General features: G+C 39.8%; 1 protein-coding gene across 4 annotated transcripts; it reads right to left on the bottom strand.

Moving 5' to 3' along the window:
• Positions 1-26,327, bottom strand: MANEA (mannosidase endo-alpha). Of its 4 annotated transcripts, XM_037894495.2 has the most exons (6): positions 26,004-26,211; positions 20,975-21,561; positions 15,087-15,196; positions 11,193-11,269; positions 6,027-6,558; positions 1-3,136 (listed from the first exon to the last, which is right to left on the bottom strand). In XM_037894495.2, exons 2-6 carry the CDS (start codon positions 21,522-21,524, stop codon positions 3,113-3,115), a joined length of 1,293 nt encoding a protein of 430 aa, XP_037750423.1. In that variant the 5' UTR covers positions 21,525-21,561; positions 26,004-26,211; the 3' UTR covers positions 1-3,112. The 4 variants fall into 4 exon arrangements, with proteins under 4 accessions (XP_037750423.1, XP_037750420.1, XP_037750421.1 ...); XM_037894492.2 differs by having other exon boundaries at positions 1-6,558; positions 26,004-26,327; XM_037894493.2 differs by having other exon boundaries at positions 1-6,558; positions 25,679-26,210.

Here is a 26,327-nt window from a genome sequence, read left to right as displayed (position 1 = left end):
TTTCCCAGGAAAAAGATTTATTGAACATGCATCCCACATTCAGTAGAGGAGGCTGATAGCAATTAAAATTTCATTTTATTTTATCAGTTCTTAATACATTTTGTGTAATTTACTGAAAATATGGTAATAGAGATTTACCAAAACAGCCAGAAATCATTTACAGTCTCCTCTCAGAGTGACAATTACATAACAAGGTACTTAATATAATTTTAAAATTTCAAGCACATTTTGTATTTGATTCAATTTTGGATTTCCTGAGACATGCATTGCATTTCTTTATACTATAGTAAATTAAACACTGTGCACAGCAAAACATTCTACATTAACAGTAGTGGTAAGTCACTGAAATTTTAGTGGCCAACAAATTGAAGTGCAAAAAGAATGAAACTATTCTAGGCTTCAAAATACCTTAGACTATATCTAGAAACATGTAGTAATGAATGCGTATATTACATTTCTAACCCAGTAGTTTCTTACTAGAATACATCTATTTCACTATAGCGAGTAGTAAAATATACTATAAATATCTGAACAGGATATTTGCCAAGCATGGGTTATTTACAGGTAGATTTCCACTCAATAACTAATGCAAGTGGTGCATTTATATTTTGGTTGCTTTTCAACTGGAATAGGACAATGCATCTTGAGAGTCTAACATCCAGATTTTGGGCCTGATCCCAGTTTTCTCCCAAAGGCAAAACAGGCATAAACCATTTCTGCCTTAAGACTGGGCGATTACCGCTATTATGCTTTTCTTTAGATTTATATATATATGCATACGAGTCTCCTCCTTTTACACTTTAAAATGCAAACCTAAATCCTACATTTTTCATCTTTTGGTTAAACATAGCAGTACCGCCTGTGTAATTTTTTCAAAGGCATCTGAGTATTTTTATGAGTTGTGCACTATCGAGAAAGCCTGTTACTGGATTATATGCAACTTCAGTGGAAGTTTTGCCTATTTAAAAACATAAGAATCAGACCCAATATTTTTCATGGTTTTGTACTATGAGAAGTTCTGCATCACTATTCACTTTTTTTTGGTCTTTCATTAGACATCGCACTGGCTCACAAAGCAGAAACTGATTAGCACAGGGCAAATTTTGGTGAACCAATCTCCTTTACATACAGATTAGAGCAGCAGACAGTTCATAGAAAGAACCAATATGCCATGTTAGATATTGCATTGGCTCACATAAGATACCTCAATTCTAAGGTCAAAAGTGATAGAAAATTCACTTTCTAAACTGTTACTGCTTAGAGATTGCTACTATCCTACACTCTATGGCATTTTGGGTGCACAGTTATTGTTCATTAACATTTAAGCAACTAGTTTTTTGTAAACATGATTATAAATGAAAACACTGTGTACTCAAATGATTTGCTATGAGCTAGATTACGCCACAAATCTCATACATTGAGTAGTACCCTGACAGGGTGACAGAATCAGGCCACATTAGTAATACATTTCTACAGCCAGATAGGAAAACAAAACACCTGAAGTGTAACTAATTTAAACTCTGTCCATTGCACACAACAAAATATTAATATCCATAACAAAAATCATACACACATTTTGTAAAATTCATGCTTTGTTTATAAAATACATATAATAAGGACATTCTCTTACAAAATATTGTAACAAGTTGGTTACATTGGAACTATACAGGAATTCTTAGAAATAAAGTTACTTTAAAAACAGGCTTAAGATTTAAATCTGGACAGAAGTAACAGACTATGACAATAGTTTGAGGAGGTTCACAAAAAGAAAGGAATAAAAGATTGTGAGCGTTTACTGAATTGTTTAATATAGATTATAGTAGAAAGTTAGAACTTCTTTGCAGCTAATACTTACAGTATCTAGAACAGTTTGCCAGAGATTTCTACCTTATCTTAAATAGAATATATGTAGGATTTTTTTAAATCAAATTATGTCTCTCCTTTATTAAGTACATAAGTTTTGCAAAAACTTAAGACCACCAAAAATTAATTTACTTGTCCAAGTGCATAAAAATGTGTTGAACTAATCTCTATTTCCTACCACCAGCAACAAAAACTCTACGTACAATATATTTTCCTGTAAAACATTATAAAGGGCACCTGAAAAACCCATGCAAAAGACTATCAAAATGTATGTAATATGCAAGTATATACTACGTACACAGTGTGTACAGAATTTCATGGTGAAAGACACTTACTAAGGACTCTTCTGTTCCAAAAGCTTCTTAAGTCTGTGACAGAATATTGGCACCACAAGACAAACTGAATTCTACAAATAAAGCTGATCCAAGATAGAAGCTGTGCATTCACAAGAGGACAGCCATAAGGGGTTAACAGTATGTGCAAAATAGATGGACATGCTCTTTTACTTGGAAAAAAAGGCAAAGCAGCTTTTTCAAATCTGTGCAATATAGACAAGGGTTCTGAGAGTACGGGGGATGGACTACGCTTCAGTTTAGATATAGTCCATGGAAATAAATAAATATTTCGAAAACTTATTTGGGCCTGCCAGAAACTGAAGTCTACAATTGAATTAATAGGGCCTTCCCACACTTTTATAAGTGAATTATCTGGCCTTAGAAACATTGCTGCTTGGCCTTGGAGAGCATTTCCTGCGTATTGTCATCACTACTTTCCCCAGTCATGATTGCTCAGTAGTATGTCACCAGTGATTTTAAGCATTGCTATAGAGCACAGGTATAATAGCGAGTGATTGCCTTTAATAATCATTTATAGTTTTTATTTTTGCCTAATTACCATTAATGCAGTATTATCTATTATGAATACTATGGCAAACAATTACCTACACCTAGCCTTTCCCAGTTCACGTAGGAGGAAGAATGAGCATCCCTTTAAGTTGCTGAGAGAGGGAAAGCTAGAAATGAGGAAATAACTGAAGGAATTGTGCACTCCCAGGCTTGTAAATAAAGAAAAAGTAACAAATTTAAAAACAAATAAATAAATAGGTATAGTTATTTAAGGAACTGATACTAAAAGTGCATACATTAGTTTCCTTAAGAGGCTGTGTGGGAGTGGTTAGAATGGGGATCAATACCTGCTCTATGTCCTGCACTGTCACTGATTCACTGTGTGACTCTGGTAAGTCACTAAATCATCTATAGCTCAGTTTATCCATCTGAAAAATAAAAATATTACTTACCTACTTTGAAAAAGCATTTTGAGATCCTTAGAAATGAAGTCTGAAAGTGCAAAATATTTAGAAGATACCATTTAACAGAAAACAACAGCATTGAAGGTGCACTGTAACATCCCAGACTACATATTAGGCTATGTCTACACTACAGTTTATGTTGGCATAACTTCTGTCGCTCAGGTGTGCAAATAAACCAACCCTCTGAGTGATATAAGTTACAATGACATAAGCGCTGTGTGGACAGCGCTATGTTGGCAGGAGACCTTCTTGCCGAAGTGGTTTTCTTATGCTGAGAGGAGAGCTCTCTCCCGTCAGCATAGAGCATCATCACCAGACGCACTGCAGTGGCACAGCTCCATTGCTGTAGTGCTCCTAGTGTAGACAAGAGATAGGCATTTCTCAGGCATGTTGAAGGCACCAAAGTACTCCTCACTTCTCAATACACAAAAGGGAAACAATCCTGCATTTATCTGCAATGGGTATGCATGGAACGCAGGATAGGATCCAAGATGATTACTTACCACACTTTGGTTCAGATTCTCTCTATTCTGTATTTTGTGTAGTCACACCAGGGTATTTGTTATGATTTAGTAGAATTTTACACTCACTCTGCCCTGGTATAAGTGACTACACAAGATGCAGGGCAATGCTCTATTTTCTCCCCCCCCCCGCCTCCTTTTATTTACGTACACACACACACACACACACACTCTTGAGGCTGCTCTAAACTACATTAGGGACCCAACAAGAGCAGATCTGATCCCACCACTGGGAACCACAAATGGCTCCTCTGCAGCCCCTTTTGAAGCTACACCCCACAGTCCTTGGCTGTAGTTGAGAATATGGTCCTATATGTTCATCTTAGTATACTAGCCCTATGATAGTTAAAAATAAGTTGGAATTTCCATGCCTATGATGTTTGGGGGCTTACTAATAGAACCATTTAACTAATCTGAAGAGAAACCTTACATACAATTTGCCATCCTGGATGTATAAAACAGTTAAAGAATTTCAGACAGTTTCCCTGCATAAATTTGGTGAAAACTGTCTTTAAGCTACGGAGACAAGTTTCAGAGAAACCCGTCCTTCTTTCACATTAAGAGGTCACTAACAAATATCAGCAATACCATGTCATTAAGATTTAAACATGTTTCAGAAAAAAAAACAAACAGTTTCACTTTTTCAATCCTGCATTGCGACTGCATGGGCAGATTACTATGCCTGCACAAAACTCTATTAAGTCAATGGGACTCCAATGGGCAGTTTACAGGTGAATCACAATGCAGGATCAGGGCCTAAAGCAAGTAAAAATAAATAAAATAAAAAAAGCAATTATACTATGCTACAGATTAAATAGTTGCCAAAGTACTCTCAAATTCACCACAACTATTAAACCAAATAGTCAAACCCATAGTGGTCCAAGTTTGGGGATTTGCTCTATTCAGTTCTGGGTAAGTGCCAAAAAAGCATTGCTAGAAAGTGACCGTTGTTGAGTGGTGTCTCAGAAACAACCAGGACTACAAATGAATGATTTTTAACATTTGAAACCTGAGAATCTCAGCTTTCAAACAGTATTAAGCACTCATTTTTAGCAATGGCACGTTATGAAATGTAATAAGAACATCACTCAATTACTATCTTGCTTTATTTTCTCCTCACCTGAATTCTGACATGATTTTGGTAGCTGCTATCTTTAGTACTGCAGGAAATCAACGAACTGTCTGAAAACTTCAAAATTAAGATTTCAAATGGTAACAGACAAATTCATTCTAGTGGCTGAAGACTATGTGCTACTAAAATCATGCAACAAAGACTGCTGTAGAAAATAAATCAATTGTAGGACTAGAAAAATATTTATGTGACTCGTAACCTTTTCAACTTTTTCCAAACACTGGATCTAGGTCTGGATAAGTAATAAAAAAAAAGTCTATCCCTGGTAAACATTAAAGAAAATCTCGTTTAAGAAACAGATTTTTCTTATTTTGAGCAATTCCTTTGCTTATATACTTTCCGCCCTCATTTTAGTTACTATTATTCCTTCTTTAATTTTAATCTAGTTAGACGATCTCAATGCATTTTGCTGACACTCCATAGTTACAAAAAATACAGAATGCAAAATCCAAATACAAGATTAATCTGGAGTTAAATAACCTTTCATCAATTTTTGAAACCAAAAGCTTTAAAAGCTCTAAATTTCAGAACAATTTCACGCTATTCTTGGTGTTTGTACCACAGACAAGTCAAATGTTAAAGTAAACTCTCCGCCTGCTACAAGGTGTACAAATGATATAACAATTGGTGTGTTATTTCATGCACCACAAATATTTATCCTCTGAGGAACTATTGAGACAAAATTCTAATCACAGGAGTATTCAACTCTGAAACACAGCTATATAGCTAAAAGTAATAAATGTAAATATTCTAAATTCTGTCTCACTCTACTTGAGTCACCTCTGAATTATTCCAGATAGAGTTTCTGTAAGCTTTACATACAGATTATGAATAAAAAGCATCTAGCATTTCACAAAATATTCTCCAATTACAATAGGCTAGAGATGCCAATATTGCTCACTATTGTTTTATCCCCTAAAAGGAGTCAAAGTTAATTCTAAAGGTACAGTAATAGTGCATACTACATTCAAAGGTTATTTTTTTTTTAAAGTATATTCATAATAAAAGACATCTTGATTGGCTGAATTAGAATTCCCAGTGTCATTTCCAACTCTGAGATGGACTGAATGTATTGACAAACAAGGGAGGCAGCACCTCACATAAGCCATTGTTCTTTTTCCTTACTGTATTTCTCAGACCACTTGCGAGTGAGCTCCAGATACATAGTTGGTTTATGAGGCTTGTAATCCAGGTAAGTTACCTGTCCAGTTTTCTTGGGAACAGCTTTTTCAATTTGAGTCCCTTCATGCCATTCATTGAAAGAGGTGATGGAAATAATTTCTGGTCGCACCAAAAGTGCTGCACTGAATGCAGTCTCATAATACTTCCCATTAACACGGTTGCGGGTGTTGTGGTTATTCCATGGTCGGATGTTGGTGTCAATGTATCCTGGTCCCACACTTGGAATGAACATTAAGTTGCTGCTGTCACAAAAGGCTTTTAGACTTGGCCAATTGTGATGAGATGAGCCATAAGAAAAACCATTGGTGGCAAAGTATGTATAAATTCCATCAAAACCACTTCTGTGGATTTCATGCTTATGTTTTTCTTCCACTAGAAGTGCAATAAATAATCCATCATACGGTGTATTGCGAATGCTCTGGGATCCAGAAACAGTTAATAGATTTGCCCATATTTCAGGGATTGTTACATAAGAATCATAAACATAAAACATGGGGAGAGTTCTGCCTGTGCTGGTCTTATGCCGGTAAAAAGCTGGATGGCCTCCATATCTATAAAGCAAACAATATGGTAAATATTCATAATATGATGCCAGTTGGGAGAGCATCTTTCACATACTGAACGGAGGAATTTATGAATTTTAAAAAACTTTACGTTCAAGATTAATTTAACTCAGTAATGTGGCCAAATATATATTTTAACCATACATATGCTGGAAACTTATGTACTATTACAGTAAGGAGATAATAATCTACAGCATAACTTAATTATTAGTGTCAAGTCCTACAAGTAGCTATCACTTTCCTCTCAAAGGCAAAACATTAATTCGCTGAATCATTATGGAAGATACTCTAAGTGGTAGCAATAAAATAAAAACTAGTAGCTGACTAACTTCTCTGACTTTAAGGCTGGATTGAATTTAAGGATATTATGGGTTAGCCCATTAGAAGTTTAGCTGTCAACCTACAAAGTTGTTGATTTTTTTAAATAAAAAAATGTAAGTGTCTGAGAGCTTAAATAAAAGCAGTTAGAAATGTCAGTCTGAGGTTTCATGAAGCATGTGAAAAAAATTGGTAACTAACCTGGTTCCATAACTGTTGGTCTTTAAGATGTGTTGCACATGTCCATTCCACTCTTGGCACTGCTGTGCACACCGATCAGAAACTTCTCCCCTCAGCAGCACCCGTTGGGGTGGCTCAAGCTCCACCTGCTGCTACACACCACTGCATGCAGGTAAAGAAGGCAGAGTCGTCTCTAGCCTCCCTCAGTTCCCTCTTGCCATAACTCTGATGAAGAAGGGTAGGAGGGCGGGTCATGGAATGGTCGTATGCAACACCTCTCAAAGAACAACAGTTACGGAACAAGTTAATAACTGCACGTGTGCATTCCGCTCTTGATGACTCACAAACTGTAAAACAGGAGGCGGGATCGGAGTCTATTTCAATAAAGATTGGAGAGCAACTCATCCCACTCTTACATCATCTCTGGAGTCTTGAGCCACAGTACAGTGGGAAGCAAACGTGTGGACTGAGGACCAGGCTGACACTCTACAAATGTCTGCAATTGGAACTTGTGCAAGAAAGTCTGCCGAGGCTGACTGTGATTTCATCAAATGAGCTGCGACTCTGTCAGGTGTAGCGACATTAGCCAAGTCATAGTATATGCATATGCAGGATGCAATCCAGGAATACATTCTCTGGATGGAGGAGACTGACTGACCTCTTACTCTGTCTGCCACTGCTGGGAACAGCTGGGAAGATTTACAAAAGTAACTGGTTCTGTCCAGGTGAAAGGACAAGCCTTTTCTGACATCCAAGGTATGCAAACACTCTTCCTCCCTGACTGTATATGTTTCTGGGTAGAACAAGCAAAATAATTGGCCAGTTGATGTGGAAAGAGGAAACCACCTGATGAACTTTGGATGAGGATGCAAGTAAACCTTGTCCTTAAAAAAGACTGTATATAAAGGCCTTGATATTACTGCCCGCAGCTCCCCTACTTTTCTAGCCAAGATAATAGCCACCAAAGACGCTACCTTCATTGATAGATGCAGCAGTGAGCAGGTAGCCAATGATTCAGATTGGGAGGTGGGTGGGAGGGGGGAGAACGCATAAGTTTAGATCCTCTGGGGGAATAGAGTCTTGCACTCAAGGGTATAATTTGATTAAGTCTTTTAAAAACTTTAGGGCCACGTCACTGGAGAAAATAGAGCAATTGTCCACTTCAGAAGGGACCGATGAACTAACAGTCAGAGGTATTTTGATGGAACAAACTGCCAAATCTTGGTGTAAGTAGTCCAGAATATGTTGAACTGAAGCTGGTCAGTGATACACCATACTGGTGAGACCAGATAGAGAAACCCCAAAACTTAGCGAGGTAAATAGCTCTTGTAGAGGCTTTCTGCTATTTAGCAAGACCACCTGAACATCTTTCAAGCAAGCCTGCTCTCTAACATTTACCTTATGGAGCATCCATGCAGTTAAGTGAAGGGACTGTAGGCTCAGGTGGACTAGGCACCCGTGATCCTAGGAGATTAGATCTGAGTCTAATGGAAGTGAAACTGGAGGTTTCATTGACAGCACCAGGAGAGTGGAGAACCAGTGCTGATGGATCCATGCTGGGGCTGTAAGTATGATTCTGGCCTGGTCCTGTCTTAACTTTTGCAATACTCTATGAATGAGTGGGACTGGTGGGAAAGCACAGAGGAGGCTGCCTCCCCATGTCAGTAAAAGGGCATCTATTATGGAACCTACAAGTGAAATTAATGCATGCAGCAACTTATAAGCATTCCATAAAGTCTAGACACTAAACACATACTTATAAGTAATACCTATCTTGAACAGTACTAACATACAGGTGAGCTGGTCTGGTTTCCAGCTATGAATTTGTTAGTGTTCAGCTGATGCCTACAGCCTTAGCAAGAGCTGGCACTTGGTCTGCAAGCGCATAGAGAGTATATCACACTTCCACAGTGCTCAAGGGACCATTGCTCCAAAGTAATCTGGGACAAAGCACAGCCGAAGTGGGAAAGATGGTTTGCAAAGGAGGTTCCGGTCTGGAGAGATAGAGACTAGTATGACTACTAGAGACTACTACTAGCTTGACTAGTCCATGAAAATGCCTGCTTTGTGGTTCCGGGGTGTCTTGTGGGGCCCAGAGCTGGAGCCAAAGCAGCAGGACGGGGAGACCTACACATATAACCCCTGAAACTCTTTTTGATATCTCCTGTCGAGGAGGAGGAGCAGGGTGTCTGCTGTGGCTGACCGTGCTTCCTGACCGGGAGAGATGTGTACAGAGCAAAGGACTTCAAGGTAGCTCTAGAGTCTCTAACTCCATGGAGTTTGCGGTTTCTTTGGTCTGAGACTAGAAAAGGACCATTGAACAGCAAATCCTGGATAGTACTCTGGACTTCAGAGGGAAGACCAGAAGACTGCAGCCAGGATGATCTATACATGGCCACTGTGGAAGCCATGGTTCTAGCTGCTGAGTCCAATCCCGCCTGCAGTGAAGTTCTGACGACCACTATGCCCTCATTGACCAGGGAAGAGAACTCCTGCCCAGCATTCTCCAGAAACAGCTCCTTGAACTTTTCCATGGAACCCTACAAATTAAAATCATATTGTCCCAACAGAGACGGTTGGTTGGGGATATGCAGCTGCAAGCTTCCGTTGAATAAATCTTTCTGCTGAATAAGTCTAGCTCCTAGCATCTTTTGATTTGGGGATGGAAGCCTGGTATTCCTGTCATTCTCTCTCATTAGCCACTGCAACAACTAATGAGCCCAGAGGTGGATGAATATAAAGGTAAACCCTTGGGAGGGTACATATTACTTTCTTTCTGCCCTTTAAGAGGTGGGCTGCAAAAAGGCCGGAGTCTGCCATAAAGTCTTTATCTGCTGTATATCTACTCTCTAATAACTCCTGATAAACCTCAAATCATCATCAAGAGGAGGTGAAGTTGTGCTGGATGAAATGGCTTCGTCTGGAGAGGGCGAAGAGGAAGCCAAGACTTGAGAGATAGAACCTCTTCTACTGGCTGTTTTCCCATTCTAGAACCTCCTGTTGATGCTTGGTACTGGGCCCAGTGCTGGACTCTGGGGATGGAGCTGCTTAGTGCATAGAATCAGCCCTTCTAGATGAGGGCACTGAGCCCTGGTCTATGCTACAAACTTACGCCAGTATAACTATGTTGCTTGGGGTATGCCAAACTCCCAGTGTAGACAACACTATGTCGATGGGAGACCTTCTCCTATCAACAAAGCTACCACCTTTCAGGGAGGTGGAGTTCCTACAGTGACAGGAGAAGCTCTCCTGTCAGCATAGGTAGAGTCTTCACCAAGCGCTACAGTGGCACAGCAGCACTGTAAACGCAGACAAAGTCCTGAGTATGTATGGTGAGAATACCTGGAAGCTGGGCGAAACCTGCAAGAATTCCAAAACGGCCACTGATACAGGGCAGGATCCCATTGTCCTGGCCACATTTCCATAGCAGGTCCCATTGAGACTGATGGGTCCTGCTTCAGGGTTGTGATAAGCAAGATCCCACCTCTGAGTCCAACGAGGATTCCCCTTCTTCTGACGATGGCAGGGCCAATCCAGTCAGTGCCAGAGCCCAGTGTTGAGAGCCTGGCGATGAAAGCAGTGATGCTATCATAACCGAGTTGCAAGGGTCCACCTGTCCGCGAAGCAGGCAACTGAACTACTGGAGGTTGAATCAGTGGCAGAGGCGCCTAAGGACCAGACACCTGTAAGAAAGAAGACAACACCACGAAGAAGAGGGGGTTTTTGCTGCTGCAAATGTCTCCAGGGTACTTGGCATTGAGGTGGTCTCTTGTTGCAATGCCAAAGAAGCCACCCAATGGGTATCACTGAGGGAAAACGTTTCTGCTGACCATGTACTGGTGCTCCAAATCAAGAGTTGACTGCACATGTGCAATTACTAAAAGAAGAAGAAATTTTAAATGTAGTTGTCTATTGCATCTCCACATAACATGCATGTCCCAATACTTTAAAATGTGCATACCTTATGTCTGAGTTCTACGTCTGTCAGTTATGAGCAAAACAGCCCCTTTCATTTCTCTCAAGCACAGGTCATACCATATACAGTTTAAGAGTTCACACAATAGATGAGAAATATCTATCAGAGCATGTGAATGCCAAAAACATACATTTTAAAAAGCACTTACTTGTCTACAATGTACTTCACATTGCTGTACATACTACGATCATCGCGATCTTTATATGGCTCAATATGAAAAGTGACCTGTAAAATGAAAATGCAATAAATGCAATATGGATTATAAAACATTACAGAACGTAAAATCCATTTGGTGTTATTTGTCTAAGTAGTATCAGGCACACCAATAGAGCGCTAGAAAGAGGGATTGTGAAAAGTCTCCACAATGCTATGTGTGTAATTAATTCAATAAGACTCACTATTTTTTGGACTGCCAAGATTAACAATATAGATTCGATGAAAAAATAGAAAAACTATACACCTACTCTTTATTACTAGTTTTATATAAGATTGCTTTTCTAAGCTACTGTAAATAATAAGCATGCTGGAAAAAATTACTAAAATACACAACTATATAGAGTATTCTAAGCTAGTTAATTAAAAGATTATCTATTGACCATTCAAAAACTGATTACAGTTGATGAAAGTGTTTTATATTTTATTTCTAAGCAACAATATATTCTAGTTGTTACAGATAATATTTCTCCAAGGAGAGCTTTCAGTGAGAAATTAGATTTTAAAATGTAGAATGGGAGAACTTTACCTTTAATTTAGAGTTTTATAGGTTCATCAACAGCAATAAATACCTAGGCACTAAATCTAATATACTATCATTGCTACTTCTAAATTTCAGGCTTGGGGCTTATGAAATTATTTATGCTATAAACTTCAGCTCACTTCAAACTAAATTCCATTGTTTTCAACTACCCAATTAAAAGAGAGAATGTTTTACATTAATCAATACTGGCAGTTTTTCAGAAGCAGTTTTTAACTTAGAATGCAAATGACGACACCAATTTTCAGCTAGTCTCAAGTGAAATGTGATACTATCAAAGATTTTTTCACAAACTAAAGTGAAACACACTGCTGGACTAAATTGTTAGGATTATTAAGCTTTCCCTCAATTGTCTTATTATTTCTTTTTACTTCAGTCCTATTAAGAGGCAAAGCATACTTGGCAAGGCTACTTCTAGTTACACACAGTTATATGACCTTGTTTTTCTCTCTTTAGATTAAAAATAATTTCTTTTGCATAATGATTCTGAGTTTATTGACAAGTCTATCATCTTTAACTCTAATCATTTTCTCATTCAAATTGCTAGGATGTCTACAAAATATTGAAGATGAGATTCACTGTGCTAAGAATAGACGTTGAGTATAGGTACTGAGAAAATATTCCAGTGATACTTCAAATATCTTCCCTGCTAACTTCCTGATTTTAATTTTAATCCATTAACACTTTAGAGAAAAATACATTACATTCTTTATATTTCCTAATGCTGAAGAGAACTGTTCAACCAGTATTAACCAAATCAAAAAATAAGCTGAATATTGGTGTCTTTTCGCACATTATTTGTGCGGCCCGCCAAGCTCCCTGCGTCGCCCCCACTCCCCCACGCACCCCTCTGTGTACCCCGTGGCGCCGTGAGCCCCACTCCGCTCCCTGAAGCGGCCAGAACCATGCCCCCGCCTGCCTTGGCCCCGGTGCGCGCCGCATCCACCCCGGAGCTGCTCTAGGTAAGCGGCCCCGGGCCAGAGCCTGCACACCACACCTCAACCCCCTGCCCGGAGCCCCCTGCACCCCGACCCCCTGATGCACCCCTCATCCCTCCTGCACTCCCTGACGCACCCTGCACACCTCCTGCCCTCCCTGCCCTGAGCCCCCTGCTGCACCCTGCACCCCAACCCCCTGTCACACCCCTCACCCCTCCTGCACCCCAATGCCCTGCCCTGAGCCCCCACTATACCCCACACCCCTCCTGCTCCCCCTGGGGGCAGGGAGGGGACACGGTTAGGGTGGGGACTTCGGGGAAGGGGTTGGAATGGGGGCAGGGAAGGGGTGAGGCCTCATGGAAGGAGTGGAGTGGGGACGGGGCTAGGGGAGAAAGGGTGGGGTGTCAGTGATGCAGCCCTCAGGCCAATGCACTAGTCCTCATGTGGCCCTTGTGGTCATTATCTCAAGCAATTGCACAAAGGGAGAGAGAGTGCACTAGGACACAGGGTTTCCCCCAGCTAGGCAGGTCTCTCCCAGATAAACAATTTGAGCAAGTATTTATACCTTTATTACAGACAATAATAAGCAACAACTGTATATTGTTTATACATATTCCTTCATGATATCTTATTTTTCTTACCATTTCTCTTATAGTCTGCATTTTATTCTTATCTAATACAAGGTCACAACAGCCTCTTTCACAGTTGTTTTCCACTCGCTTCGCACTATCCCCGCTTCTACAAATCTGGCGTTATTAAAGCTAGAGTTAGCCTGACTCCTGCTCATTTCAGAGGCCTGCATCCAAATTCCCTTTATCTACTTCCACACTCCCCCCTTTTGTGCTTCCTGCAAAACTGTCAATTTTAAACTTCCATTTTCATTAAATTTTGTATTTCAAACTCTGCATCAAATACGTCAACCTTAGGGGTTTTAATTGGATACAACGACAATGCATGGTTAGTATGGACATGAAAAGTATTATTATTACGTCCTTTACAACAACAAACAACAACAACATAACCCTAAACCAAATAACAATACAAGCAATAACATGCCCTCAATAATACTATAATGGGGTTGTTGCACAGTTTTAATCACAAAACACAATATATCATACTTAGTACAGAAGGTAGGCACTCTATAAGTGGTATGAAAGGCATACTTTTCAACTTGATATATATTTTGAAGCATATGAAGTTGCCCTTGTAACTCAGAAATTTTCTGAATCTCTGGTAGGAGTGAAAGTAAATTTTGGAATCGATCAGGTATTAGGGTGATCCAGTTAAAGGGTATCTGAAACCTAAGGACTGATTGAAAAATTCTATCCGCAGGCCTGCAGCAGCGGCGAGATTAAAATGAATATCTTGTAATATGGTGGCCTCAACATGCGCACAGCTATCATTAGCTTGGAAGAGTATGTGTCCTGTCAGGGTAAGTTCCTTGTCCCATACCCTCCCCCAACAAACATTGCCATGAACAGTGACAACTTCCCCTCGCTTCAGTTTACGTACACACTGAAGCTGTGGGGGTTCTAATGGCCAGAATGTCCATTGACTCCCTCTCCCTATCCAAATGTTGGGTGTTATTCTGGGAGCACTGTCTAAAAATCTATTAGGCATACCAGGTAGTTAAGTTCCCAAATGTCTTGGTGAATTACCCAGTCCACATGCATCCTCCCCATGGACCCGGCAGGATATGGTATGTGGGAGCCCACATCTCTCCAACCGGTCCATATACTTGGAAGAAACACCGCAAACGTTTGCATCTCCACCCAGAATATCTCCAAGTGTGTCTCCATGGCCACAGATCAGATGATACTCCTGAAGTGTCTGTAAGGGCAGTAGGCCAGGCCTGATGCTCGAGATCATGCCGGAAGGCCATCAGCTGGTCATTCAGGAAATCCTGGATTTCTGAGCAATCCAGATCCCACTGCAATGCCCTCCCAGCCTCAGTGATATTCAGTACCATCTCTGTTAACAGCTTCTGGGTCATCGAACTAAGGGCGGAGATAACACGTAATTCACCCACTCCAGCCTGAACCTGGGTTAGTTGTGCTCCAGTTATAAGGCCAGTGGCTTTTTCCAATTGTCCTGATTTCTCTTCACGTTCTTGGTTTCTATAAATATTCCAAATTGCTGCTGCACTATTGGCCCCATCCCATAGGGATCCAGTTAAGTCCCTCTTCTTTCTAGAGGAAACCCAGGCCCTTTGTTGTGTTAATCTAATGGCAGCCAAAATACATACAACTGTTAAAAGAGTACAAATTATCTAGTTAATGAACAAAAATATATATATATGTACATTTGATCTAGAGATGTATTGAATATGAACACTTTAAAAGTACTATACCTTTAGATTGTATTTATGTGCATTATTCAAAATAACAGGCACCAAATCTTCAGCAGGTTCCCCATTTTCATCAGCCATACCAGGTGGGTACCAAGAAAGGGCTATGACACCTAAGATATAAAACATGAGCTTGAGTTATGCCACCAAAAACAACATTATGCCTACTAAAAGTTTAAACAAACAGAAGTGTGTACATGAAACATAAATATTCATGTTAATGTACAACATAGTTTATACAGCTAACTAAATAACGGCCATTTCTGAGTAAAACTGGCATTTGATACAAAATATATGTAAATACTTCTTGCAGCCAGGAACAATATAAAAGCATGGTTTGAAAAATATTTTTTTTTATGAAACAAGTGAAGGGCAAGGATTTCAAATAACTTAGATATATGCAGCTACACACCTAATTTGCCCAAGCAATTACTGCAGATGAGCACACAAATGTTATAATTGTATGCAGACAGTCAAATAAGCAAGGTACAGAAATAGCCATAATGGAATTTTAAGTGCCTCGTACAATTCCCCCCCATCCCTCTGAGTGATGTTAAATTCAACAGTATATTTACAAACTAAAAGCCTTAGTTACTACATAAAGGTTACACTACCCATGATCTCTGCACAATATTCTTATTGATGGGCTGTCACAGGTTGCCTTTAGATCAAGACAAAGGATGGCACACAGGCCTAACTTTGTAGACATAGCCAGTGGACCATAACTCGTATGGTCCATAGACAATAAAGATCTGTAAACAACAACAATTACATACTTACAGAAAACCATCCATAAACTGATTTGGCACAAGAGTCTTTTCAGTAAGATTTTTTCCTTTCCTGAATGTTTTAAAAACATTTTTAATAGCATTGTGTATTTTATGGAAATGCAAGTAAAATTTTAGTTCCACTGGAAACACTAACATTGACATATAATCACTGGATCATTTCATTCTGTTCCCATTAACAACAATAGCAAAGTTTCCAGAGCATAATTAGATCAGGCCCACTATCTCCTGATAACATGACAAATAAGTTGTCACAATTATAAGACTCAGTTAATGCATGGGTTATGCATAGTTCTGTATAAATCACTGACTACTGGTATCCAGGCTAAAGTTTAAATAAAAATCTATGATGAGTATATCAAGAAATTATCAGATAATGACCTAGAAAATTCCCACAAGAATCTAGCAGAGTAATGTTTTCTGGTCCATCTGAAGAGCCATCTTTTTCAATAACAAACAAACAACTTTTAGACTTTAGACAGATTCCTTAAGAAATAAGTCAAATTGAAGCTGACAGTATAGTAAGATTGCCAGTAGTCCAGGACTTCCCCGGGAGAAAAATACATAGCATATGTATACTGAACAAGTCCACAACAGGACTGCCAGTAGCACTATCTTGAAACAATTCAATTTCAGACCCCAATGCAACAGCAATCTCCTTTTCCCGTCTTGTCCATCCAACTGTACTAAACACTTAAAAGACTACACTTTCAGATTTTTCTAGCTCTTGCTTCCCAATGAAAAACCAACAATCATGGCACAGAATCCTTAAAAAAAAAAGTTAATGGAATTATTCCTGAGTTATAAGGCTCAGGAAAAATGCCCTATATTTTTAACTGACAGAGAAATATGGCACTAGTTGCTGAATATGAAAATAAGTCAAAGGAAGAAAATATACCTTCCCCAAAGAACTTACTATTTGTACATTCAAGAAAAATACCACCACGTTACTTAAAAAAGTACATCTGATATGCATATTGTCAAAAATAAAGTGTCAGAGAAGCTGAGACAAAATACGTTCACCAAAAATGACTTGCACTGGAACACAACTTTGAAATATATATTTCTGAAATGCAGTGGAACAACAACAATTGATGGGATTTACAGCCAGGTATTAAAGTAAGTGTACAAGAATGACATTAGTTCACGGAACTGGAAGAATAGGTACTATACCTAAAAGATGCCATACACTCTAATGAGATAAAATTTTGAGCGAAGAGGACTTTACAGAAGAATATGTATGGAAACTAACCCCCAAACATAAAAATACAAGTACAAGTAGGAACATACTACCAACCTCAGAAAATGATATTTGAGTGCATGGCATTTAGGAGATTAAATCAGCAACAAAATCTAATAGAACAGGAATAATGCAATGTCCATCATCTACTTGCACATAAACTGGTCAGATATCAAGTTGGGACATGGTTGAGAAAATCACGCAGGATAATGAGTATAGAGTAATTCTGTCATAAGACATATGCATGCTGCTAAATAAAGAAAAGGAAGAAATAGAAAACAAAATAAATCCAGTATAGTTCAATGGCCAAATTATAGAAATAAGAGAAATCCAGCTCAAGTAAAGCCAACAGAAAAAGATAAATATGAGAAGAAAAAATTAAGATGGAAAGTAAAAGGGCACAGCACATAGATAAGCATATAAGAATGATAAGTTCTCAAAATACACCTGGAACAGGAAGCCTGCAAAGAATCAGTGGTTGTGCTACACATTAAGACACATGGGGAACAACTGAGGAAGAAGATAGCTTTCTGTGCTGCTCTGATTTATATTTTTGTATCAGTCTTCACCCCAGAGGTTGTTAAGAAGATACTTACTATAGATCTCTTCACAGGCAAAAAAAGATGAAGCACTCTTAGAGACTGAAGTGGCAAAGGGAGGAACAAACTAAAAAAGTAAATCGCAGCAAGTCACTAGAACCTGGTATTAATTCCAGATATCTAAAAGAATTTAAGGTTCAAGCGACTGAATATTGTTGTTAGCAGCTCAATCTCATTAAAATCAGACACTAATGGAGGACAGCAAAAGTTGCACCTATTAGGCATACCCATGAATTACAAACTAGTGAGATACTCTTCAGGACCAGGTAAATTCACTGAAATAAAAAGAGTTATAAAATATCTAGAACAATGTGATAGCGACAAACCCTGTTAAGGAAATTCTGCCTCTCCCATCTTCTAGCATTCCTTGAACACAACACCACATTAGTGGATAACAGAACTGGTTAAAACCAATTTATTTAATTAAGTCTGTTTGAAAGCGTAAAGGCCCACATAAAAGGCTAGTAAGAAAACGAAGGCCAGATGTAAAGTTCTGTGATGGATTAGAAACTGTTTAAGAGACAAATAATGGGGATAATGGTCAATTCTGCAGCACAGGAAAAGGTGAACAATACCCCAAACATCCATACAAGGACTGATGTTTATTGTAGCAATTAATGATCCACAAAAGCAAGTGAACTCTGAAATCAAATGAAATTATTTGAGATAGTCACGACTAGACAGAACCAAGAGAAAATTCAGAGGAATCTTATATAGGTGTATCAGCAATGTACACTGAAAGAAATAATTTAAACTATTCACACACTACTGAGTCCTAAATCAACTGTAATTACTTGGCAAAAAGAAGAATGAACCAAGACTCTTGTCTACACCAGACATTTCTTCCTAACGTTCTCCACCAATTCAGCTTTACTGGAGGTAAAGATTATGGCCTGAATCTTAAAGGATTTTTATACCTTATAAAACTGTAAACAAGGTGATAACTGTTGCCAGTGTTTAAATCGCTTTGCCAGAGTGAGAGAAAACACCGCTGCGCTTACAATGCCAGCAGTAACCTGCCCACACCAGTACTCCCACTGTTGCTATCACCAATGGAGCTGTCCCAGTATTAGTAACAAGAGGAAATTTAAGTTTCTTAAAAAACAAAAATGTCACTAGTATGAACATAGCAATCTTTGTTCAATACCTAGCCGTGGTCAAAAAAGCTAACAATGTTAGGAAGTAAGAAGACTGGGATAGACAATATTAATGAACATATTATAGTGGCATTATACCAATTGACAGTAAGTCTTCACCTTGAATACTGTGGTCTGGTCAAATAATATATTTGTAGAAACACAAGGGGTCCAGATGTAAATGATAAAATAATTAGAAGCATAAAAAGAAATCCAAAAGAGGAAAAACAGAAAAGGTTATGACTGCCTAGTTTACAGAATAAATGAGAAGGGCTATAATAGAGATATATAAAATAAAGAATGGCATAGAAAAGTTACGCTGAGTGCTCCTATTTATGTTCTCCCTCATTTAATATAAAACTGGGGACAAACAATGAAACTCATTAATAAATTTTAAATTTAAGAGATAAAAGGTAATACTGGTGTATACGTTAATTTTTTTGTTTTTTAAATAATTAACCTACAGTACAACCCATTCTACCAGGTATTAATGTTGTCAAGAGCTTAAGAGGTTTCAAAGAAGCATTGGACATGTATATGGATAGTAAGAATATCCATAGTTACAAAGTACAGGAGGAAGGAATTGTACAAGGGATATAATCCCTCACAATTCAGGGCATAAAACAATTATTAGGTGTTAGTGGTCGGCTAGAATTTTCGTCTGTGGATAGGTTATTTCATAATTATTATGGGATTTCTTGAACCAGCCTCTGAAACTGTGACTCAAACCCTTTGATGCCAACTGGAAATGGGATTACAAGAATACACTGATCCTGGTACATACATTCTGGTTCACCAAAGAACATCATGTGAAATCATAAATGAAAGCCAGGATCAATCATTTTGGTCAATAATATTGTTGTGAAACTTCTGGACAGATACTATGTAAGGACTGTATATGTATATATGTTTTAAAATGTGTTGAGGCAGAGTTGATAAATGGAGTTTTCTGTCAAAGGATGTCTATTCACCTGTCCCTCCGGCATGTAAATTAAGCACTGTGTAACACAATGGAGAGTCATTTACAAAGGCAATGGGGGATCTAAAATCAACAGGGAGGCAGCACACTGTCGGTGGACAATGAACTTTGGGGGATATAAGAAAGCAAAAAGACACCACTTTATCTTGCACCTAGGAAGTAAACAGACAACACAGTTACATTTATGAAACCAGGATCTCTTCCTACCTTGGTGGAAGACTCTGCAAGAAGCTTTAGGTGTGAGAAACTTGTTTAGACTGGAGGTTAGTATGTTAAATTTAGTCTCTAGAAAGTGGGTTATAATTGTTTTATATGTAATCTTATGTTTCCATTATCTTTATTCATTATCATTTGAACATTTGATAATAAACTTATGTTGTTTTCATTATAAATGTAACTCAGTGCTGTGATATTAACAAAGGTACTGATCCTGAGTAGGATCACACAAGCTGGTGTGTACACTATCTCCTTGTGGGCAGCAAACCTAGGATTTCTGTGAGTACTCAGTGGATAAGGGGCTGCTTCAAAGGCGTGGACTAGGATGCACCTATTGTTAAACTAGGAAAAGTAAGGACAAGTTTGGAGGAGACTGTTTGGGTGGCTTACAGGCTGGAGGTGTGAGGGAGCTGACACCCAGGTAAACACAAGCAAGTCTTCCTCTCGACAGAGGTAGAAGGTAATAAGGTGACACTTGGTCCTAGATTGCCTGAGAACCATTACAGAAAGATCTAGGACTGATCTTCTCTACTTGAGAGACATCATATCCACTACAAAAATGCCTATATCTATATTTTATACACTACACAGAGTACTGTTAAACAAGCAAACAAATCATATAAAATTCCTTCATCTAAACAGCTATAGATATAGTCCCCAATCCTGCATCTGCTCTGAACAGGTCCATCTGTATGAAGCAGCTTGGAAGACCAGAAACTAAGTTAGGGATTGAACCTGAAGTACAAAATAATTTGTTAAAACCAGAAGTTTCCATGAAGGAATCATTGACATAAATCTCGTGTGCACACAAAAAGAAAATATCAATATCATATTTCAATATGTAGAAAAAACAAAGGTGAACAGTTCTGTTTACTCAAATATCCGAGGTCAAACAAATGACTACTATGCCAAAAATAAACAGACATTTATTACCAACAGAGGCTGAACGCATTTGTTGCATGTGGGCTTCTATGACAGAAGGGTCTTTAGAGCTGTATGTTCCAAGTTCAGGGTAAAAACTGGACGCAATATCATCTGGAGGATTGTGTCTTCCCTTTGGGTAATTGTTTGCAATTTTGGAATCCCAATGTGGCACCAGTGGATGGTTCCAGTGAATATATTTACCATCATATTGTGGATTCCCAAACCAGCTGTAGTAGAACACATGAAAGTTATAATTAGGGGAAGGCAATTCCTCTTCCAACTTTCTTACAGAGGCCATAGATGTTTTAATGCTATTCAATGCAATACTGTGCAAATTATTGGTGTGTGTTACACTATCACCATTGGCAGCAGTTAGGGAACTGTGTTTATTTTCTAAGAGCGTTGTCCGTTGTTGAAGTTCTGGTAAGAGACCAAGTCCAAATGGATCCCCAAAACCAGCTCTGTCAGGTCTCAGAGTCTTCAAAGCCATCATCATGGAGCAAATGAATAAAATAAAAAGCAACAAAATAATGCATGTTCTTCTGTGAAATCTTGCCATGATGTCATAGTTCAGCGTCCAAACAACAGGTTTCCAGCTACAATTGGTCAAGAAAAAAATATTTTTAAATCAGATTTCTTGTCACCTATCAATTCAACATTATTAAACACTTCATAAAATTTCTATATAAGAGATTTAGGAATAAACATAACTAATTTCTAAAAAATATACTATGTTTGCATACTCTTGTACATATTGCCTTTGCTGGGAAAAATAAGACAATCAACACATACATTCTCAAAGATCATGCAGACCTGTTTTAGTGAACCATGCAGTGAAGCTTTACGCCATCCAAGGATTACACATTTTATGGAACATCCTACTTTTCAACGGTCTTCCTGGTTTTCCCAGACTGCCACTAGACCCTATGAAATGAGAATTCTGCTTACACTATTTCCAAGCCACTGCTTTGTGCTTACCCTATGTCACTGGCAGAAACACCGTAGTATAGCTGTGATTTTTTTATTTTGTGCACTTGATACTTCTGGGGGAATTCTGTGTCACTGTGCATGCACAGAATTCATGTCTCCCATAGATTTTTCCCCCTTGCAGAATAATACATATTGCTGAGGAGGCACTGCAATTACACCCACCAGTGGCTGCTGTAGCACCAAAAGAGAGAGCAGCCGGCTCAGGGCCAGAGCAGTCAGTCCCAGAGAGGATGCTTTCCTCATAGCCCCCTGCCCATGGGGCCAGGTGAAGAGGCATGGGATATTGGGGGGCGGGGGGGACGACAAAGACTGTAGGGCACCTGGAGCTCCTGGGGATCACATTGACTGCAGTTCAGAAGGGTTGGAGGAGACACATTGGAGTGGGGGAGCAGGAACTACTGGGGTGACAGCATTGAGCCAGGAGCTTAATGGAAGTGGTGGGTGCAGGGTCACATGGGATCAAGGGGGTAGCTGAGTGGTGGTGCAGGGACACATAGGGATGCGGGGGACAAGGGTGCAGTGACACATGGGGACAGGAGGGAGGAGGGGGCTGAGTGGAGGCCACAGATATACACAGGGACAGGGGCAGATGTGCCTGACTGAATGGGAGACGCTAGGGGTCAGGCAGGGTCTGCATTGGGGAAGCTCTCCAACTCCCTAACAATCCTCCCTCCTCCCAAAAAACATTCCATACTTCTCCCACTCACACCCAACAATCCTCCAGGTTCACTCCCAGGCTCCTTCCCAGCAATTAATTCCCTCTGCTCAGATCCTCCGTTACTCCTGACTCCCCCAAGCAAATGCCCTTGCACTGCTTCTGAGGGATGCAGGTAAGGGGTGTGGGAAATACGTTTCTGTATTGTAGTTTAAATGAATTATTACGCAAAGTTCTGTATTAATAAGCCTGGTAAGCAATCTATTTGTCAAAAAACATTTCCTGAATCTTTTTTGTTGTCTGTATTGTAACAGAGATACTTGCTGACAGGTATTTTGAAATTAATAACCAAAGTAACTGAAACCAGTATGATTATATTGCATTATTTTGACAGATAAGATATGCAGATTATTAAAATATTGTGCACAGAATTTAGATTTTTGGCACAGAATTCCCCCAGGAGTAACTTAACATACAAATTTCAGACTCTGGATTGTAAACTTGGGGCACTGACCCTCTTATTGTACAGTGCTTTGCTCAATGGCCCCCAGATCCCAACTGGAACTTGGAGCTATCATAACAAACTTGGCAACTGACCATTAACTGTAATATAAACAACTCCATTACAGGACTTTATCAGTGAAAATGTCCGTTCAACTTGTAAATGAACCCTTCTGCACTGTTTCAAGAGGATACAGTATCACTGGTAAACCCACGGGATTTAAACAGCTTCTGCAATTTATTTAAATTCATTTAAGTTATTGAGTCTGATGTAACGATATTTACTTTGTGTATTGACATGTGATGTTGACCATTTGTATTTTAGTTGTCATAAAGCTTTAACCTTTTAAATTTCAACATACACTGTTATTAAATAATTGTCAGACCCTCCCTACTTTCTGACCTGCCCATAATTTCTCAACTGTGAAATTTTAAATCTCTAAGCATTTTTTGTCAATTTTTAAAACCCATCCCAACATGCACAATTGTGAAGAATTTAAAATAAAAAAAAATGTAAAAAGGAAGCAATCAAATAAAAATTGAATTCTACCAAGCCTAATTATAATGCATTTTGCCTTGGAATGCAGCTGCACACATTTCTGAAAACAGGTAAAAAACACGTTAATGTAGGTGACTGAGTTTCACTAGAAACAAAATTGGTGGCTCAACTCCTGAAGCCTCAAACATTTGTGAGAGTTGTTCCAGTTTCTTTCTCCAGGTCTGGGGAGCAGGGTTTAGATATGGGACTCAATATTTGAAATCTACCAAAGTTGATCTCCTTTAGCTACTCCTACTATGGACAAAGATACTGAAACATCTCTCATTCCATAAGGACTCAGCAAAATCTGACATTTTCCATGTGCATGATTAATGAAATATGGATTACAGTCTCTCTTTCTCCAAAACCCCTACATGCTACTTTACTTGCTGCTTTCTAAACTCCTATATATGAAAAAGCTACTTTTTACCAAATCTTTAGAGACTGCAGACATAAAAGCCATTTTTTCCCTCTACCACCATTTGTGTCCTGCAATAATCATTTCCATATGGCTTTCATATTACTCATTCTTGCCTCTCATCCTGAGAGGTTTCAGAGTAGCAGCCGTGTTAGTCTGTATCCGCAAAAAGAAAAGGAGTACTTGTGGCACCTTAGAGACTAACAAATTTATCTGAGCAAAAGCTTTTGTGAGCTACAGCTTACTTCATCGGATGCATGCAGTGGAAAATACAGTGGGGAGATTTTATATACACAGAGAACATGAAACAATGGGTGTAACATTGTAACTATGTAACTAGAGTGATCAGGTAAGGTGACCTATTACCAGCAGGAGAGCGGGGGTGGGGAGGGGTGGGGACTTTTTGTAGTGATAATCAAGGTGGGCCATTTCCAGCAGTTGACAAGAACATGTGAGGAACAGCGAGGGGGGGGGAGGGAATAAACATGGAGAAATAGTTTTACTTAGTGTAATGACACATCCTCTCCCAGTCTTTATTCAAGCCTAAGTTAATTGTATCCAGTTTGCAAATTAATTTTCCTGAGAGGAAATCCATGGTTCTTGTTCCTGCAAGAAGGTTAATGTAATTTTACCCCTTTTTTAATAACTCTCAAGCATAGTCTTTTCTGTTGTCTCATAAATATGTGGGTAAAAAAGGCATTAAAAATAAGGCCTGGAAGTTCTGAGTTTTTTCAGCTTGTTTTGCATGTTCACTTAGGTATTGCCTAACTTGTTCTTCCTGGAAGATTCTATGATTATGAAACTAGTAATATCATGAGATCAATTTTCATTTGCATGGTATCTGTGACCACTTAAACTTCAGCACCTCAGCTGAAATCAGTCATTGGCAATTTTATCTTTGTGCTCCTCTGAGCAGGTTTAGATGACACAGAGTACAAACAACAGTGGTTTGCTTTGTATAGGAGAAAGCCATATTTTCATTTCTCTGTCTAAAAAAATTAAAACAATTCTTAATAAAATTATAACATGTTTTTTTCTGTTCCATCCAGTTCCCCTCTCCTCCCCACAACAAAAGGCTATACCATACTTAGGTTCAAATATATTTAAGCAAAGTTATTTTTATACTGTAGATAGAATGTGAACATTATTTTTGATTACCCTGTCCTGAATTCTTAGAGCAAAGTGTGGCAGAAATGCCAAGGATCCATCAATGTTAAATACTTTACTGTGTTTAGACATGGTAGTGTCCCAGTCCTGCAAAGGCTTCAATAAATTCACCGATTATAAGGCAGAAGGGACCACCGTGATCACCTACTCTGACCCCCTTGGGTAATCCAGTAAACGCCGGGCCCAGGTTAAGTCCTCTTTGAACTAGAACGTCCAAAACCCGACCTTTGTTTAAAAATTGCCAGCGATGGAGACGCTACTACGCTACCCCCACTCAAAGCGGCTACAACTGAAAGAGTTTAGAGAGAGAAACAGCTGCCTGGTTCTGCCAGTTTATGTACATTTGGGACCGGTCGGAGCTCAGTTTTAGAGCCATTTTCAGTTTCCGCTGTACAGTCTGCCAGCTTCCCCTTCCATTCGCCCCTCAACGGGAGCGAGACAAACCTTGCAATCGCAGAACAAAAACAAACCCCAGCAACGTGGGGCTGTAAACCCAGCAGGCCGCGTCCGGCGGGCACCTGACGCTGGTGGAGCTGAGCTCCGGCGGCGACGGGCGCGGCAGGCCCCGGGCTCCCAGCACAGGCACGTCCTGGCGCGGGTCCGGCCGGGGCGGCGGCCTGTCACTCCCCCGGGCACGGCCCGCCAAAGGAGCGCGCAGGGGCTGGGTCGGAGCCACCGCCCCCCGGCACCAACCAGCGGCGCGGCGAGCAGGGGCCCCGGGGAGCGAAGGGGGGAGGCAGGTGCTCTGGGGGCTGCCCCGCTTACTCACCCGTCGGAGGCGGGGGCGCGGCCCTGCAGCCTGGGGAAGGTGTGGGGGAGCAGCAGCAGCGCTCCGCCTAGCGGCCACTCCCGCACACAAGGCCGTTGGCGTCTGGACCGGGGCCTGCTGGGGCAGTTGAACACGCGGGCGTGATCATGGGCTGAGTCAAGTCAGTTCGGGTTTTGCTTCCTAAACTTACTGAGCATGCTCAGACTTAGGAGCATGCGCAGCAGTTATTGGCGAAGCCGCTACCCGGAAATCAGCGCGTTCCCCGAAGAGACGAGGGAGCGTCGCAGTTGGCTGCTGAGCATGCGCGGTAATACCTGCTGGCTT

The sequence above is a fragment of the Chelonia mydas genome, chromosome 3, assembly GCF_015237465.2.
Source record: "Chelonia mydas isolate rCheMyd1 chromosome 3, rCheMyd1.pri.v2, whole genome shotgun sequence".
Classification (NCBI taxonomy): Eukaryota; Metazoa; Chordata; order Testudines; family Cheloniidae; genus Chelonia; species Chelonia mydas.
This window is presented reverse-complemented; position numbering and strand designations above follow the sequence as displayed.

Bases quoted from the DNA above. Each gene is read 5' to 3' on its own strand.
- MANEA (XM_037894492.2), bottom strand. From the start codon at position 21,524: ATGGCAAGATTTCACAGAAGAACATGCATTATTTTGTTGCTTTTTATT. The intron at 15,197-20,974 runs GTAATAAATGTC...TTTATATCTTAG, and splicing joins AATGCGTTCAGCCTCTGTTG to GTGTCATAGCCCTTTCTTGG. The intron at 6,559-11,192 runs GTAAGTGCTTTT...TTTGCTTTATAG, and splicing joins GTGAAGTACATTGTAGACAA to ATATGGAGGCCATCCAGCTT.